We start from the raw sequence: 17,673 nt of genomic DNA on the forward strand, positions 1-17,673 counted from the left end.
CTGTCTCTACTAAAAATACAAAAATCAGCCGGGTGTGATGGCAGGCCCCTGTTATCCCAGCTACTCAGGAGGCTGCTGCAGGAGAATCCCTTGAACCCAGGAGGAGGAGGCTGCAGTGAGCTGGGCCAAGATCATGCCACTGCACTCCAGCCTGGGCAACAGAGCAAGACTCTGTCTCAAAAAATAAATAAATAAATAATATATATAGCCATTCAGTATAATGAAGCTATTAATAAACAATGAGATATTATAAATATATTAAATATGGAAGTGGAAAAATCTAATACATATTTTAAGTCAAAAAGCAATATGAAAATTCAGCCTTATAATATGATTTCATTATAATAAAATTTTCTGTTAAGGATAAATAAGAAACCCTAGAAAAGCTGTTTGATCTACTTAAGACAGAATGATCTACTTAAGACAGAAGGACTGGGGGTATTTGAAGGAGAAAAGGAACTTGCATTTGTTCATTTTTTACTTCCTGTAGTACTTACATTGTCTTTTTAAATGTAGGTGGCAGGTCAGGTGGTACAGGTAGTTCAAATCTAATTAACTCAATTCATTAACTCGATTCATTACTACTATTACTAATAGTAACAATTATAAAAATAACCAAACAAGGATAACAACAATAGAAAAACTAATAAAACAATAGGCATAAATCAGCACTGTCACAGATAAACTACAATATACTGTTACCCTACTTATGAGACCTTATTATCTTCAGTTTATACATGAGAAAATGGAGCCTTAGAAAGGTTTAATTCTCAGTCCAGTGCAGTGGCTCGCACCTGTAATCACAGCACTTTGGGAGGCCAAGGCAGACAGATCACTTGAGTCCAGGGGTTTGAAACTAGCCTGAGCAACGTAGCGAGACCCCCATCTCTACAGAAAATACAAAAATTAGCTGAGTATGGTGGTGTGTGCCTGTAGTCCCGGCTACTTGGGAGACTAAGGTGGGAGGATCCCTTGATCCCAGGAGGCAGAGGTGGTAGTGAGCCAAGATCAAAACACTGCACTCCAGCCTGGACGACAGGGCAAGACTCTGCCTCAATAAATAAATATAAATATTTTTAAAGTATGTTTTACAAAAGGTTTAAGCATCAAGACAGAGTGTGTTCTGTAAGCTATACTTCATCTCCCCATGAAATGAGTAAGGACATTTCTTAATGAGCAAAGTCAGTACTCAACTGAACAAATATTAAAAAGTAAAATTTACAGAATAGATTGGGAGCAGTAGTTAATTAATTAATTTAGGAGGCTGTTGATAAACTAGCAAAGTCTGTAAATTATAAACCTGTAGAGTTATTGGTGATAAACTAGCATAGTTTGTAAATGATAAATCTGTAAAATTATTGGACAATGATTATATTAGTATACTATTCTGCCCAGGTATAGAAAGAGAGGAGGCTTCCTAGCACCTTTCAGTAACCCGTATCTCATTAACTATACATTTGACATATGGTTTGAAACAGAAATAAATAAGGTAAATAAGTTGGATGTAAACTTTGGAAAAGTTGTTTTAAGGCATCAACAATACACAAATAAAAAGTTTTGCTGCTCATTTGTAATTTATTATGTCTAGTTTTCCAAAGCTGGATAAGTCACGGTCAGAAGAGTTTTTATAAACGTAATGTTTTTGTTTTTGTTTTTGTTTTTCTTAAAAAAAGATTTGCTTATTCAAACAGAGAAATATAATTTTACTTTTAAAGTGAATTCTTCTTTAAAAGTTTCACTGAAGGCTGGATGTGGTGGCTCACACCTGTAATCCCAGCACTTTGGGAGGCTGAGGCAGGTGGGTCACCTGAGCTCAGGAGTTCAAGACCAGCCTGGCCAACATGGTGAAACCCTCTCTCTACTAAAAATACAAAAATTATCTGGACACAGTGGCTTATGCCTGTAATCCTAGCTACTTGGAAAGCTGAGGCATGAGAATCACTTGAACCCAGGAGGCAGAGGTTGCAGTGAGCTGAGACTGCACCACTGCATTCCAGCATGGGCGACAGAGAGAGACTCCATCTCAAAAAACAAAAAGTTTCAATGCAGAGTTTCTGCCTAAAAGATAAAAGTTTTCTCAAATAGTTCGAGGAGTGTACCTTTCAATGTGGAGTCAGTCCTGCATCTCCACAATAAACCATACTTGGACATCATATATAATTCTTTTAACATATTGCTGAATTGTATTTGCTAATATTTTGTTAAGAATATTTGCATCTATATTCATGAGGAATATTTATCTTAAACTTTGTGTGGTCCTTGTCAGGTTTTTCTATCAGTGTAATACTGACCTCCAAAAAATTGAAAGAGTACAGGCGTGTGCCACCATGTCTGGCTGATTATTTCCTATTTTATAATAACAGGATTCGTTGCTCCAGCTCCTGGGAATGCTGTCACACCTTCAGTGTTCGCATCCGCTGAAGAAAGCCTACCAGTCTAAGGTCATGTCCTTCAGGGGTAGCTCATGTCCACTGTCTAATGGGGGCAGGTGTATAAAGGTCTAGACATTCTGACCTAATGTAGGACACTTCTCAAGGGCCATTTCTGCTACAGAGCTCCCAGTGGAATCAACTCAGGCTGATGGGACAACTTTACAAGTCCTATTTCCCTCCATTCCCTTCTACAGGTGTTGATCTCAAAAGAAATCCCTAACAAATAACTGCACAAGTAGCTCAATCTTGGTATCTACTCCTTGAGAAATCCAACCAGTTACAGTTAAGACAATTCAGTCTTAGGGAAATTAAAAGTAAAAACTAAGGTTGCTGAATATAATGGACACTGGCACATATCCCGGTGATACCTGTGACATTAAAGCTCCCAGGTACTTTGTCAAACAGGATATTACTACACCATAATGACCTCTCAGGGATGCAGAGAAAAAAGGAACAATTATACACTTAATAGGAATGTAAATTAGTACAATCTTTATGGAAAACAGTACATCAATTTCTCAAAGAACTAAAAATAGAACTACCACTCCATCCTGCAATCCCACTACTACTGGGTATCTACCCAAAGGGAAAAAAAATCATTATATCAAAAAGATACCTGTACTCAAACATTTATCAGCACTATTCACAATAGCAAAGTCACAGATTCGAACTTAGTGCCCATTAACGCAGGACTGGATAAAGAAAATATGGTGTGTGTATACATACATGTATGTATGTGTGTGTGCATACATATGTTAAAAAATATATATATATGGGAAATCTTATCTTCTGCAGCAAAATGAATGGAACTGGAGGCCATTATCTTAAGTGAAAAAAACTCAGAAACAGAAAGCCAAGTACCACATGTTCTCACTTATAAGTGGAAGCTAAACCATGAGTACACATGGACATACAAAGTGGAATAATGCATTGCAGACTACAAAAGGTGGGAGGGTGGGAAGGGTGTGAAGGTTGAAAAGTTCCCTACTGGGTCCAATGTTCACTATTTGGGTGACGGGTTCACTAGATACGTACTCCACCATGATGCAATATATGCATGTAAGAAATCTGCACCTATATCTCCTAAATATATAAAACCAGAGAAGTGTCTAATGAATAAATAATACTTTAAAAGTAATAATTACTTCTGGGAGGTAGAGAAAGGATGGACGTGGGTGGTAAAAGAACATGTTAGCTTTATCAGTATATGATACTATTTGTTTTACAAATAATATATTTGTGCTTCTCTTCAGAGGGTTTTTTTCCCCCCGAGTTTAAAAAAAAACCTAGAAGCAAAAACTTGACCAAAATGTTATTAATTTTGGGTAAAAGAACAAAAGTGATTATTAGTTTCTTCTTTGTGTTTTCAAATTTCTCCAAAGAAATAAATAATGAAGTTTTTACTTTCAATGCCACCGTATCTGTCATCATGGGAACTCTTTTTGCTTTTCCGTATTATGTCTGTTCATCTTTGGGTTGCTACAAGTGCTGACGGATAAACAAAGATTTCTAAGGGCAAATTTCTCTTTATTCTCTTACAAATCTTGCCAACTTCCAGGGCTAACATTCAGCCTGCTCATCAGTATCACCTTTTACCAGTTAAAATACTGACAGAATTCTAAACCAGTTAAGTTCTGCTTCCTTGAAGCCCCAGAATGCCTACCCCATGCAACCATTCACCATGACACAGGACAGCAGGGGACCCCTAGAACTTCACCCCAAATCTATGTATGACATCAGTTCTGACCAGGCCATACCAGGTGCTGGATATTTTTAACATCACTCCAGCCAATCCTTCCCTCAAATCTACATTAAAATGCTGGCAATTCTTGCACTAATAGATTTTACTATAACTTCTGTAACATAAAACAAAATATAAAGTGACTGCATAATCAGCATTAAACAGAACTCCTAGAGGGCATGTTCAAAACTCCTGCTGACTTTTGCTTGTAACAGAATACAGATAAATACAAAATAATATATACAAGATACAAGCAATGTCATATTAGAAATTAATCATTACAAAATGTCTTTCTAGAGTGTAGTCTGCACCCATCCTTTAATTATAGCTGCATAAGCCCCACATTACAAGGGTTTCCATTTAGTATCCCACTTATATTAAATTAGCATTATGGATTGTAACCTTTATCATATCATAATTGTGTTGAACTTGTCTTTTATGCCTTAAAAATTCACCATAAATGTTACCAAATAATATTTAATGAGTTCTATGTAATTATATAGTTCCTGAAAAATATTTCTAAAATACTTATATATTCTAGTACATAAGACTCTTACCTCAGCTCTTTTCAGCATTTCCCATTTATTCAATATTTTCATGGCAAATACTTTATCTGCATTTTTTAGTTTTACTACAGCAACCTAGAAAAGATAACAGAAATATAAATTTTAAAATGACAAATATTTTTTTCAGCCATCCATTTTCCTTTTTCCTCTCTGCAAAAAAGTAAGTACCAATTATCAATTATTTCAATGCAGTTCAAATTCTAAGATCCTAAATTAAATAATGTTGTCAGATGAAAAAGTTAGTGAACACATGCCAAACCAATAACTGTATTTGTGAACACTGTATTAGTTGGTAAGTATACATTATATCCCCCTTTTCAAGTTTTCTGCTCTGAAATTTAAACTCAGTATCTACTATCATTAGAAACTGAACAAAATGTTCAACAGGAAAGAACTAGAGCTTATTAAATAATGCATGCAAAATTCCAATACCATGTTACAAGGAAGGCCTGCTGCCAAAACAAATATGTTCTGAAGATCAAACAATATGAAATAAACTGAAAACAATCCTATTTTTCATACCACATACTCTTAAATACTATACCATAATCCACATACACACATATACATACACAAACCTAGAGAGCAATTAAAACTAATAATTTTACAAAAACTAGACTTTACACATCCCTTCCAAAAAGGAACATATATTTCTGTATTTTATATTTCAATTGTGGATCAAAAACTATCAAATGCATAAATAAAATCCCTTTCTCACTCTCAACAAACTGATGACATTTCTATTTCTATCTCTCTGCTTCAGTTTAACCAGATAATTTCTAAGTGCACTTCCAGCTCATTGGATCTACCATAGGCCTGAGGCTCACCTACAAAAGAGGAAGACAAAGGTTGAGCGATTCTGTTTCCAGTTACTGGAGGTGGGTGAGGAGGAAGAGAAATGCTACCCTAACATGCAGAAAGGGAGGTCAAACTATATGCAGCAGATCTTCAAACTGCTATTCAATGGGATATTTCCAAAATTAGAGAATAGGTTTAAATTCAAGTGCCAAAAAAAACCTTAATAGCAAATGTGCATATCAAGGTTATTTAATAAATTTATATTTGAATCAGACTGCAATAAAAGTAATATGACCATGTAATTACAATAAGTTTATAAATACTGAATATTTTTTGGTAATTGTTTATAAGTGGTTAAAATGACTGTGATTATAGTTTTTCATCAATCAAAATGGTGAGAAAGAAAAAGAAGTATCTCAATTTCAAACACAATCACTTTAGTCTTCTGTCATATTTGGAGAAATGATGGGTCAATTACTGTTCTCCCAAAGGGCTCATACTTAAAGAAGGATGTAATGAAGAATAAGGAAAAACCTGAAACATTGTTTCACTAAGATCTCTAAAAGGATGAAAATAACACTTGAGCTATGGCTTAGACTCTAAAATCAAACCCTGCACGATTGGGAGTGCACTTGGACAGAGGAACAGGAGCACTAAGCTATACAAGCCTAAATTTAGGGTGGGGAAAACACACAGAATGCTATCGCTTACAGCTGCTCATTCTGATTTAGGCAAGAATAGCTGAAAGACTCCAAAACTTAGGTATCTTCCCCTCCTAAGGTCACAATGTGAGAAAAGTGCCAGCAGTACTCTACAATTCACCAATTTTCTATATGTTTAAGTATGTAAGCGTTTGATGATAACTACTACTAACAGTAGTGGTAAGCAGTAGCACCCACTCAATACCACTAGCATAAATCTAGCAGGAGGAGAAGTGCATTCTAAATGCCAGGCACTATGCTAAGAGTTTTATATAAGTCCATAATCCCTTATGTGCAATTCTAAAAGACAAAAGGTTTTCATAACTCATTTGGCAGCATGTAGTGACATCAGGCTATTGATATTCTTGTTTTTTAATCTCACTTAACATAAAAGCAAACACGCTTCACTGAAGAAATGTGAATATATCTGTTTATGAAGTGCTGCTCCAAACCCCAATGGGAATGTTATATAAAATAGAGTATACACACTAAATTACCCTTCTAAAATCCAGAAATATTGGAACCAAAACAACCTCTGGATTATACAGCTGTGCAGTTGAAATAATGATAATGCCTAATATTTACTGAACACTCAAACATTTAGCTAGCATTACTGTGGCTGTTTTGTGGAGTGGTGATAGCATGGATTCTGAAGCCAGACTACTTGGGTTTGAATCCTGCTTTTTCCATTAGCTGTGTAACTCTTCACAAAAAGCTTAACCTTTTAATACTTCAGTGTCCTAATTGATAATGGGGTTAATAACAATACTTTATATAACTGTGGTAAAGATTTTTAAAATTAATAAAAGTATAATCCTTGTACTTGGGATTACTGACCACTAATTATTGAGGTGTAACTGATCAGGGCCAAAATGAGATCCATTATACACACCTGCACAGTCATCAGGGATGCCGTACTGCCGCAGGGTGAAAAACATTTTCAAGTTTTTCAAGGGCCTCGTGCTTAGTAAGCATTCAATAAGTGTTAGCTATGATTATATGCCAGGCATTGCACTAAGCACAGTATAGCCCAATCTCTTCACTGCCATTTACTCTACCTCTAATATGTGGCAAGGAATATAACTCTCAATTTCTTCAGTTTCTTCAACTACCAAAATAAAAAACCTTTCATCTCTTTAATTTCTAACTTTCTATAATTTTATACTTATGACATACATATTTACATAGAAATATGGATAGAAGTACCCTCAATTGAGTATATCTATCTACAAATAAAAACCAAACCACAATAATCACCGATGTGGTTTTCAATAGTAAAATACTGAAATGAACTTAAATATTCTAAATTATCATTTTGACTAAATATGACATATCACAGTATGACAAAATTACTCATACACTTGAAAAAATTTACTGAGGAATGTTAATAGGGAAAAGTTCACAGTATAATGTTAATGAAGTTTATTAAAGTGTGTACACTGTGACTTTTTTCTCTCTGTATATATATATACACACATAAAATATGTACCATAAATTTCTATGCTTTATGTATTAAGAATCAAAATATTAGAAGATCAGGTATTTCTAGGTGATGTAATTTCTACTTGCTTTTCAACATTTTCCATATAAAACATTTAAAATTTGAAGCATGGAATGAAGTAGTACAATATACCACATCACATCCTGGTCATGAAAGGACCATAAATTATCACGGTACTGTGGTGTAACTGATAAGGGCTAAAATGAGACCCGTTCTACACATCTGTGGTCATCAAGAATGCCTGCTGCTGCCAGGTCAAAAACATTTCAAAGCTGTCTTGTAACAGTTTCATGAGCTACCTAAAATCTTTTCTGGAATAAGGTGAGTGTGGTAAAATAAAAGTCACTTCAGGAAATATTCTTGAATTATCAAATTGATAAATGATGAGAAAAGAATATGAAGCTTACAAAGTAACAAAATAAAATCAAACTGATGTTGGTTTTCTCCTTTAACACTGCAAGTCATATTCATATTCATTTCAGGAGCTGAAAATCAAGAAGAGGAGGATTCTCTTAGAACTCTAACTTCAGGGCCTATATTTTCAAAAACCATAGCTAACATATAAGAGTGTAGTATGTTAAAACGTCCTTTCTTGTTTAGCTTGATCAAAATTAAAAGTACATTTAGTATGAACTGCAAGACTATAATTCAACACAGAACAAAGACATATTTTTAAAAATACTAGCAATATCTTCAAAGACTTAGCAATAAAAACATGATGTTAATCTCTAAACACTACAGAAATAATCACTAAGTGACAAATGTACACAAGTCAGTTCTTAAACACAATGTACTATCATTTGAAGCTACAAACTGTAGTTACAAATTGTAGTTACAGAATGCTGTAACAATATTTTATGTTCATTCTTAACTTACAGGTTGTAGAATACAGAAACTGTTGCCATGCAGTTCTATATATGTAGTCTTCCTGCATATAGCAAGAATTTATTCACCATACCTCCTCTGTTCCAACCCATTCCAAGCTACCATTATATCTTGCCTGGGGCTGAGCATGGTGGCTCATGCCTGTAATCCCAGCACTTTGGGAAGCAGAGGTGGGTGGATCGCCTGAGGTCAGGAGTTCAAGACCAGCATGGCCAACGTGGTGAAACCCCATCTCTACTAAAAATACAAAAATTGGCCAGGTGTGGTGGTGGGTGCCTGTAGTCCCAACTACTAGGAAGGCTGAGGCAAGAGAATCACTTGAACCCAGGAGGTGGAGGTTTCGGTGAGCCACGATCATGCCACTGAACCCCAGCCTGGGCAACACAGTGAGACTCTGTCTCAAAACACACACACACACACACACACACACACACACACACACACACACGCCTCAATTGTCCTACCTGACCTCTCTACTCCTGCCCTCTCATCCCACAATCCAATCTAACCTCAACACTGAAGCCACAGTTGGTCCTGTTGAAACGTAGCTCAGATCATGACACTCTGATCATGACATTCCTCTGCTCCACAGCTTTCAATGGTTTCCCATCTCTCTCCAAGAAAAAGTGAAAATCCTTACTATGCCTTATAGGGCCAACATGTTCTGGCCCTCCACCCTCCCTGACCTCATACTACTTTTCCTCTGGTTCACTCCGCTTCAACCATAATGATCAACTTGCTCAATCCCAACTGATAGCCTTTGTACTTGTTGATCCCTAGGCCTGGAATACTCCACCCCTACAAAGCCACACAGCTTTCTCTCTCACTCCTTCACTGAAATGTTACTTTGCCCTTGACATTTTCTATTCCATTTCTTTGCTTCCCTTTCCCATTAGTTCTTATCATATTTCATGAACTATATATTCTATTTATGTATTTTGTTCATTGTTTGCTTCATTCACTACAATATTAGCTAATGAGGGCAGGGATTTTTTTTTTTCCCTATTTGTTCACTAGCACATGCCTAGTACTTGGGAACCTACAGGTACTCAACAAACATTGGCTGAATTAATGATGAATGATTGGTAATCTATGTTGGTATACATATATGCAAAGTTGAACAGCACCAATATTCTCAGCTGCAAGTATACAACTAAACTGATACTAAAACTCAAAAATAATGTATTATGACAAAAGAGATACAACTGTCATTTTGTGATTTATTAAACGTCTGTCAGCTTATTCCAGCTTATTCTGCTCTCGTAACAGGCATCAAAGTCTTGACTTCACAACTTTGTCTTCATTATCTTTCGTCTGTTGCTGCTCCCTATTTATTGTTTGCCTTTGTAACCTTTTAATTTCCCCCATATATCATCTACTATCATTTATGATTAATAACAAAAAACAACTCTTATTTATAGAAAGCTTTGCCTATGCCAGGCGCTGGACTAAGCATATTACATATATTACCCCTCATTTAATCCTTACACCAATCTAAAGTAGTTTCTACAATCCCCACTTAAATTAGTAAACTAATGTTTGCAGAATTAACTTACTAATAGTGACAAAATTAATAAGTAATAGAACCAGAATATGTATCCTGGCTATCTGATAAGACAGCTAATATACTTTACTATTCTAAGTACTGAATAGTTGTATAGGTACTGAGGAGTCCTTTCCATTCATCACACCTATAATTCTGACACCTATTGACACGTGTTAATGATGATCATTACAAAATGTGTTGAAATCACTGTATATGTGTTTTTAAAAACTGATCTGTGAGTGAACAATTTGTGTTCAAAATATTTATTAAAAAATTGCGAAGGGAGCTATTATCTTTAATAAACAAACTAAAAACACTAAAGAGCTTATTAAATCAGCCAGAGATACCCTTTCTATGGAGACACAATTTATATATTCAGTAGCAAAAGTCAAAATATTTTAAAATTGGGACAGCATGGGCATCAATCAGAACAAACACTGGCTATAAAATACACTATGCCCATACCAGTTTGTCCCTAAAGACTGAAGACTAGCACCATCAAAGATGGATCATGCAATGTAACTTCAAACTTCTTTTACTCTCTCATGAATGCCATGAGAGCCAGAATAAAAGAGTTTTTAAAGAAGAATGAATGGCTAAAGGTAATTCTCCTTTCAGACCCTAGAACTGGATTATGCAGACATAGTAAGGGCCTAGTTATAGTAATTAGAGGAAGCAAGCTAATTAAAAGCTTTTGACACCTGAAGCAGGGGTAGCAGGCCAAAGCAGCAAGCTTTCACAACAAGCTCTGAAGCCCAGAAGCCTTGAAGCTGCCGGAGCAAGGCTGGAGCAGGCAGAAGCGGTGAGCCACCAGGAAACTGTTGACAGGCAACACCCAGGGCGTAAGTTAAAGGTTTTCCTGAAAGCAAAAAGGAAAACCCAGCGTTAAGTTAAGCAGTAACTAACAACAATTGAGTTGTAGAGAGAAGGTTTGTAATTCACTGAGCTGCTGAATTTAAATTATATCTTGCTCACTGTTTCCCACAATGTATGCATTTCTTATAGGAATTACATAAATGATGCATTTATTTTCATGGATTTTTTTTTTAAAAGCATAACTGATAGAAATGCTCCTATCAAATATTCACGCAGAGGCAAACCTATCTACTGGGCCTATATATCTATTGACACATTCCTGGTAGAAGACAAAACATCTGGGAGGAAATGATTATCTCTTTAGGGTCTCTTCATTTCTAAACCTACTAGTTCATAAACACTACAAGTTATGTAAGCCCAGCAGAGATATTTTCATCTGGAATGAATAAGCAGTAAAGCTCATAATCCAGCCAATACTAAATTTCTATACAAAATTAATTCTGTCTTAAAATAACAGAGTAAATTAATAGCAACCTGTTGTTTTTATTTTACATATTTTAATCAATACACACATAGAGCAAGAACGTACCAAAAAAAAAAAAAACAAAAAAAATTTTTTAAAGACATTTCACACTAAATCTCAAATATTATCAGTCACATATAAAGTGCTCTGACTTGATACTGGATGTTTAAATGGCATTGGCCTGTGACCAGGCAGGACTTGACTGATTGCTGTACTGCTGTGTGCTGCCACCAACTCCCCAGCCCTGGACTCCATTCTCGAATTCAAGTATTAGGACAGTAAAGCAAATTTGGCTGTCCTTAACTAACTGCCTTACTTATCCTAACAAGCAACTGCAAGTAATTTTTCAATTCCGTCTTTTTCTTTTCAGTCTCTTAAAAAAAAAAAAAAAAGTCATAAGATATATATATATGGTCCTTAAGTCTTTATCATTGCTTTTTTTTTCTATAGCTCAATCTCAGCTGAGCCCTCAAATTGACCTGAAGTCCTGAGATTCTTTCACTTTCAACAGAACTTTACCAATCTTCCAAAATGTCCTGTATCACCCTGCCATGACAAACTATCCCACTTCTGTCCTATCTATTCTCCACCAGCAATTAATGACCTGCTTGCCTACTGAACAGATAACAGACCTTTCACATTCCCTCATGCCATCTCTAAATGTTTTTGGACTTCCATATTTCTTTTCCTTTTGAACCCTGCCACTTTTCAGGGCTAACAGTATCATTTGAGATCTTGATCCCAGACCCTTTCCCTCCTTCCCTTCTTGTTCTTATTCCATTAAAAATATATGTCCTGCTCTCAATCCCCCTTTCTCCTGGATATTAATTGAAAAACTTTTCCAAGACCATTCCCCATCCAAGAACAAAAATATAAACAAAAACATCACCCCCATTTTACCTTTTCCTCAAGGAACATTTACTACATCCCTTTCTACAACATATCATTTCACCAAAAGCACATTTTGAAAGAGTAGTACGTGCTTGCTTTTTCCATTTGCTCATCATTTGTTTGCTTCTCAACCTCTTTCACCTATTTCAAACTATTTTTTATTTCACTCTACTAGACTGAAATTATTCTCTCAAAGTTCAATAATAACTTTCTAATTTCCAAATAAATTGTTCTGAATTCTCATCTGCTTTACCCTCTCTTCATTACTGGACACTTCTGATAATTAATATACTATTAATTTTTCTTTTGCTGTAACCTGTTAAATACTGTTCCCCAAGGATCTCTACTCCACCTTTTTTACATCTCCTCTTCTTCCTGCCTAACATTACCTATTCCAAAGCCTCAGTGAATACCAACCTAAATCCCTATCTCTTACTATCTAGACCCTTATTTCTAGTTGCCTACTGATCATTCTCCCTAGCGTGTTCAGCAAATGTCTTAAATTTAAAAAGTCAAAAATCTGTATACCAAATTCACTCAAGTTGCAAATCTCATCATCTATGAATTATACTTTTATCACTAACATTCAAAGTTGACTTTTTTGAATGTTTCTCCCACCCACCCTTCTTTCCCACTATCACTGGCCTAGATCAAGCCCTCATGATTTCAACTTAAAAATGCCATGGGCTCCTTTTTTACCACCTTACTATATGCTATATACATTATGCTAACTGCTGAGAACACAAAGTTGAATACAAAGTTTGCTGAGCTCAGAAAACAATACTCCAAAATGAAGAACTCAGCAGCATTAGAAACAGAAGGTTTTTTTTTTGACCTTCTGCTCTCTCAGTCCCATTCTCCCCCAAGGTAAACCACAGAAACTAGAATCCCTCCTCTCTAGGTCATAGAAACTAGAGCCCCTCTTCCTGAAAGCCAGCTATAAAACCTAAAAATATTACTCTAGTTTTCCCTCAGCCTTTCAGTATAAAAACTGACCACAAGGAAATTACTGTCAGGCATGGTGGCTGATGCCTGTAATCTCAGCACTTTGAGAGGCCGAAGCGGGAAGATTACTTGAGCCCAGGAATTTGAGACCAGCCAGGGCAACATAGGGAGACCCTGTCTCTAAAAAAAGAATTTTTTTAATTAGCCAGGCATAGTGGTGCATGCTTGTGATCTCAGCTACTTGGGAGGCTGAGATGGGAGCTTGGTCAAGACTGCAGTAAGCTGTGATTGCACAACTACATTCTAGCCTGGGGGACAGAATGAGACTCTGGCTCAAAAAACCTGGCCAGGCACAGTGGCTCATGCCTGTAATCCCAGCACTTTGGGAGGCCCAGGTGGGCAAATCACTTGAGGTTAGGAGTTCAAGACCAGCCTGGCCAATGTTGTGAAACCCCCTCTCTACTAAAATTACAAAAAATTAGGCAGGCATCTGTAGTCCAAGCTACTTGGGAGGCTGAGGCAAAAGAATGGCTTGAACCTGGGAGGCAGAGGTTGCAGTGAGCCAAGATCTCACCATTGTACTCCAGCCTGGGGGATATAGCCAAGACTCCATCTCAAAGAAACAAACTAATCAAAAAAAAAAAAACTATCAGATTTTACCTGTTTCATTGTAGGTCATCAGACCCCCATTCCAGAGAGGATCCTGCCCCACACCTGAAAGGAAGGAATGCTGCACAGAAAGGCCAAGAAAACTTTAGACAGACAGGCCTTGCTGGGTTTCCTACTCAGTCTGTTAGCATTACATCATACCCTTTTTTTCTCCAATCATATTTCTACACAACCGTCTACATTTTATTGAACCTAAGCATAAAAATGGACAATTCCCCCTATATTTTGGGGTCTTCATCATAAAGGTTCCCATGGATACACATTAAATAAATATGTATGCCTTTTCTCCTATTAATCTGCCTTTTGTAAGTTAATTTTTCAGCAAACTTTCAGAGAGCCAAAGTTTGGAACAATAACAAGGATTGGACCCTTGACCCCCCCAAGTTCTTGTCCCCAAAATTCTCACAGTCCAGTGTGGAAAATACACCTAAACAGTACTGCATAGAGAGTACAATAACAGTACTACAGGCAGAGGAGAGATAAAAATCAGGGTCCTATAAAAAGCAGAGATATCCTTGACCCCCAAGTGGGAATAGAGGAGGAAAGTGTGAAGTATGTGAATATGTATGTTAAAAGTTTTTAAATGAAGTGACTGACACCTGAGTCTTACATAGTGAACTCCAGAAAAAGGGGACTGACATGAATGTGACTGAGGACAAGGGATAGTTTGGGAAGTAGAGATAGCATAAGCAAAGCACAGAGGCAGGAAATAGTGTGTGTGGGGGGGGAGGGGAAGATATGCAGGACAATAAGCAGTTTTCTTTCCTAGGAACACAAAGAGTACAACAGGGAGTAGCAAGAAATGGTGCTGAGTGGTCCAAAGAGTAGAGAAGCTTGCATGTCATCTTAATAAACTAGAACCTTAAAAATATATGTAACGGGAACCACTCTGCATAGTTGGTTTTAGCTAGATCATTCTAGCAGCTCTGTGAAGAATGGTTTTAAGGCAGGGAAAGAAATTAGAAAGTTATAGCAGTAATTGAGGTGAGAGGATCTAAGTAAGAAAAAGAGGAAGAAACTGAAGAAATACTAAGGATATAAAAGGTGGTGAGTAGTGAGATAGGAAGACCAGAGAGTAAAAAATCCAGAACTCCCTTTTGTCCCCTTCTCTATCCAATCCTTCCTCAACACTATCACAATTATTACCTTTCTAAAAGAGTTCCAGTTATACCACTAAAGATGGTCTCCAACCACAATGGTTCAACTTAAGATTTTTCAATTTTTTGACTTTACAAAGGGTGCAAAAACAACATGAATAGAAAGCCATATGAGACTCTTTCAGGATGCTGGGCAGCTGCAGTGAGCCACAGCTCTCATGCAACCATGAGGGCAAACAACCAATACTCTACACTGTACAGTATTGCTAGACTACTGTACCCCACTTGGAGGCTAACAACATAAGTGTTCTGAGCACATTTAAGGTAGACTAGGCTAAGGTATGTAGACTATAATGGTTAGCCATATTAAATGCATCTTCAAGACTTAAGGCATTTTCACGTTACAGTGGGTTCATTTGGGACACAGCCCTTTCAAAAGACAGGTGGCATCCGTACTCTGCTTTTATTTTTTGTTTTTATTTATTTTACGAAGTTTTTGTATGTTGCTGATTAACATTTTATAGGACTCCAATTCCTACAGAATAAAGGTCCTTATCGTAGCATATCAAGCCATTCGTTGCTTTGTCCAAGTGACCTTTATTTATTTATTTATTTATTTATTTATTTATTTATTTATTTATTTTTGATGGTGTTTCACTCTTGTTGCCCAGGAGGGAGTGCAATGGCACAATATTGGCTCACTGCAACCTCTGCCTCCCAGGTTCAAGCAATTTTCCTGCCTCAGCCTCCCCAGGTAGCTGGGATTACAGGCGCATGCCATCACACCAGGCTAATTTTATATTTTTAGTAGAGGTGGGGTTTCACCATGTTGGCCAAACTGGTCTCGAACTTCTGACCTCCGGTGATCCACCCACCTCAGCCTCCCAAAGTACCGGGATTACAGGCATGAGCCACCATGGCCAGCTTTTCAAGCCTCATCTTTCACCACTACCATCATCAAAAACCTTATATTCCAGTCAGAAAATCATTCTCTGTTCTCTTAATAAACAGAAAAGCACTTAAAGGGAAAACAACAACAACAAAAAAAAACTCTTTTGATCCTAATAGAATATGCTATAGAAAATTTATAAAATTAAAGTATGAAGAAAAACAGCCACAGATAACATTATTTTGGATTACAAAACTAATATGAAATCATACAACCTTTTATATGTCTTTTCAACTTACAAGTCCTCTTTCAGAAATTTATTCTTAGAAAATCATTTGACGTATAGTGAAAGCATTAGATACAAAAAAACGTTTTAGAAGGCATTCATAATATAGAAAAAAATACAGCACATTCTTTCACTCAAGCTACAAATATATATTGAGCACCTGCTATGCACTAGACACTGTGGCAGATGCTGGAAACTGCAATGAGCTAACAGACCAAAAAAAAAAAAAAAAAAAAAAAATCTTTATATTCATGGAGCACACATTCTAGCTTAACAATATGGAAATGGTTAAATAAATTATCAAATACCCACATAATGGACTTTTATGGGGCCATAAGAAATCAGGTTTACAAAGAAATATTTCAATACATAGGAAAAAGACAAAATATTTGGTAAGAAAAAAGTTCATTATATTTTTATAAAACAACATCCATTTTATTACCTGTGAATAGAAAGAAAATTGGAAAAATATCCCTCAAATTACAGAAGTGGGTATCAATGCTGTGTACCTCTCCTTCTTGGTGATTAAACTGTGACCATACTCAAGGGCATGTAAATTACTGGCTTATAGTAGATAATTAGTAAGTATTACTTTCATTAGTCAAAACAGGGAAGCATGACAGAAAAAAAGAGCTCCATTTTCCTATGTTTTTAGCCCCAATAAGGAAAATTACATTTAAAAGCACTGTGCTAAGTAGGGAATAAAACGAATAAAAGAAATTCACTCCCTGACCTCACAGAGATTGTACTTTATTGGTGAACACAAACATTAAACACATGAATAAGGAATTTAAACAGTTTTAAGTGTAAGTGCTAGGAAGAAGTTGTATAGGCGTTTCCATCTCCCCATTAGAAAGATAAAGTATCTTACATCTTTATTCCCATTTTCATAAACTCATTCATTTCCTGACTTCATTCTTGTATTTAGTTCCTTCGCTGATTTCTTTCTGCCATCTCAATTCTTTCAATGATTTCCAAATATGGAATGATTTTAAAGAAGCAATAGGTAATGACAAATACATTTAGTGAAGCAGGGAATACCTCTGATTTCCCTGAAAACACAATAATTAGTAATATTGGCCTTAAATATAATGCATTAGTCATTTCAAAGTATCTGAAGAAACTGTACCAAAGGAGATGAGTGCTTGAGCAAATCACACTGCTCTGCTTCCCTTTTCTGTAAAATTTATCCTGCTACCTTTTTCTTCCTAGAGTTCAAGTTACAAGTATGTGGAAAAACATCCTGCCTCACAAGCAAGAGAGGCTCCACCCTTTATCTTAGATTCAAGAGACAAATGTTGAAAAACAAAAATGAGTCATTCCCTTTCACTTCACTTCTCTCCTTGTAATAAACTCAAATGGATAAAGACTCAAGATTTGTCCTCTA

At 36.2% G+C, this 17,673-nt stretch overlaps 1 protein-coding gene across 19 annotated transcripts in view; it reads right to left on the reverse strand.

Annotated features, from left to right (window-relative positions):
• The window catches only part of CDC42BPA (CDC42 binding protein kinase alpha), a 327,338-nt gene that overhangs the window by 234,359 nt on the left and 75,306 nt on the right, over positions 1-17,673 (reverse strand). For 18 of the 19 annotated variants that reach the window (XM_032289464.1, XM_032289476.1, XM_032289477.1 and 15 more), the window contains exon 3: positions 4,731-4,814. In XM_032289464.1, the coding sequence (XP_032145355.1) occupies positions 4,731-4,814 (84 nt within the window). Of the gene's footprint in view, positions 1-4,730; positions 4,815-10,871; positions 11,030-14,005; positions 14,040-17,673 lie in introns of those variants that run through there. The other variant, XM_032289468.1, reaches the window with a different exon arrangement.

This window comes from Sapajus apella, unplaced genomic scaffold (genome assembly GCF_009761245.1).
Source record: "Sapajus apella isolate SASKATOON/1434 unplaced genomic scaffold, GSC_monkey_1.0 scaffold22, whole genome shotgun sequence".
NCBI lineage: Eukaryota > Metazoa > Chordata > Mammalia > Primates > Cebidae > Sapajus > Sapajus apella.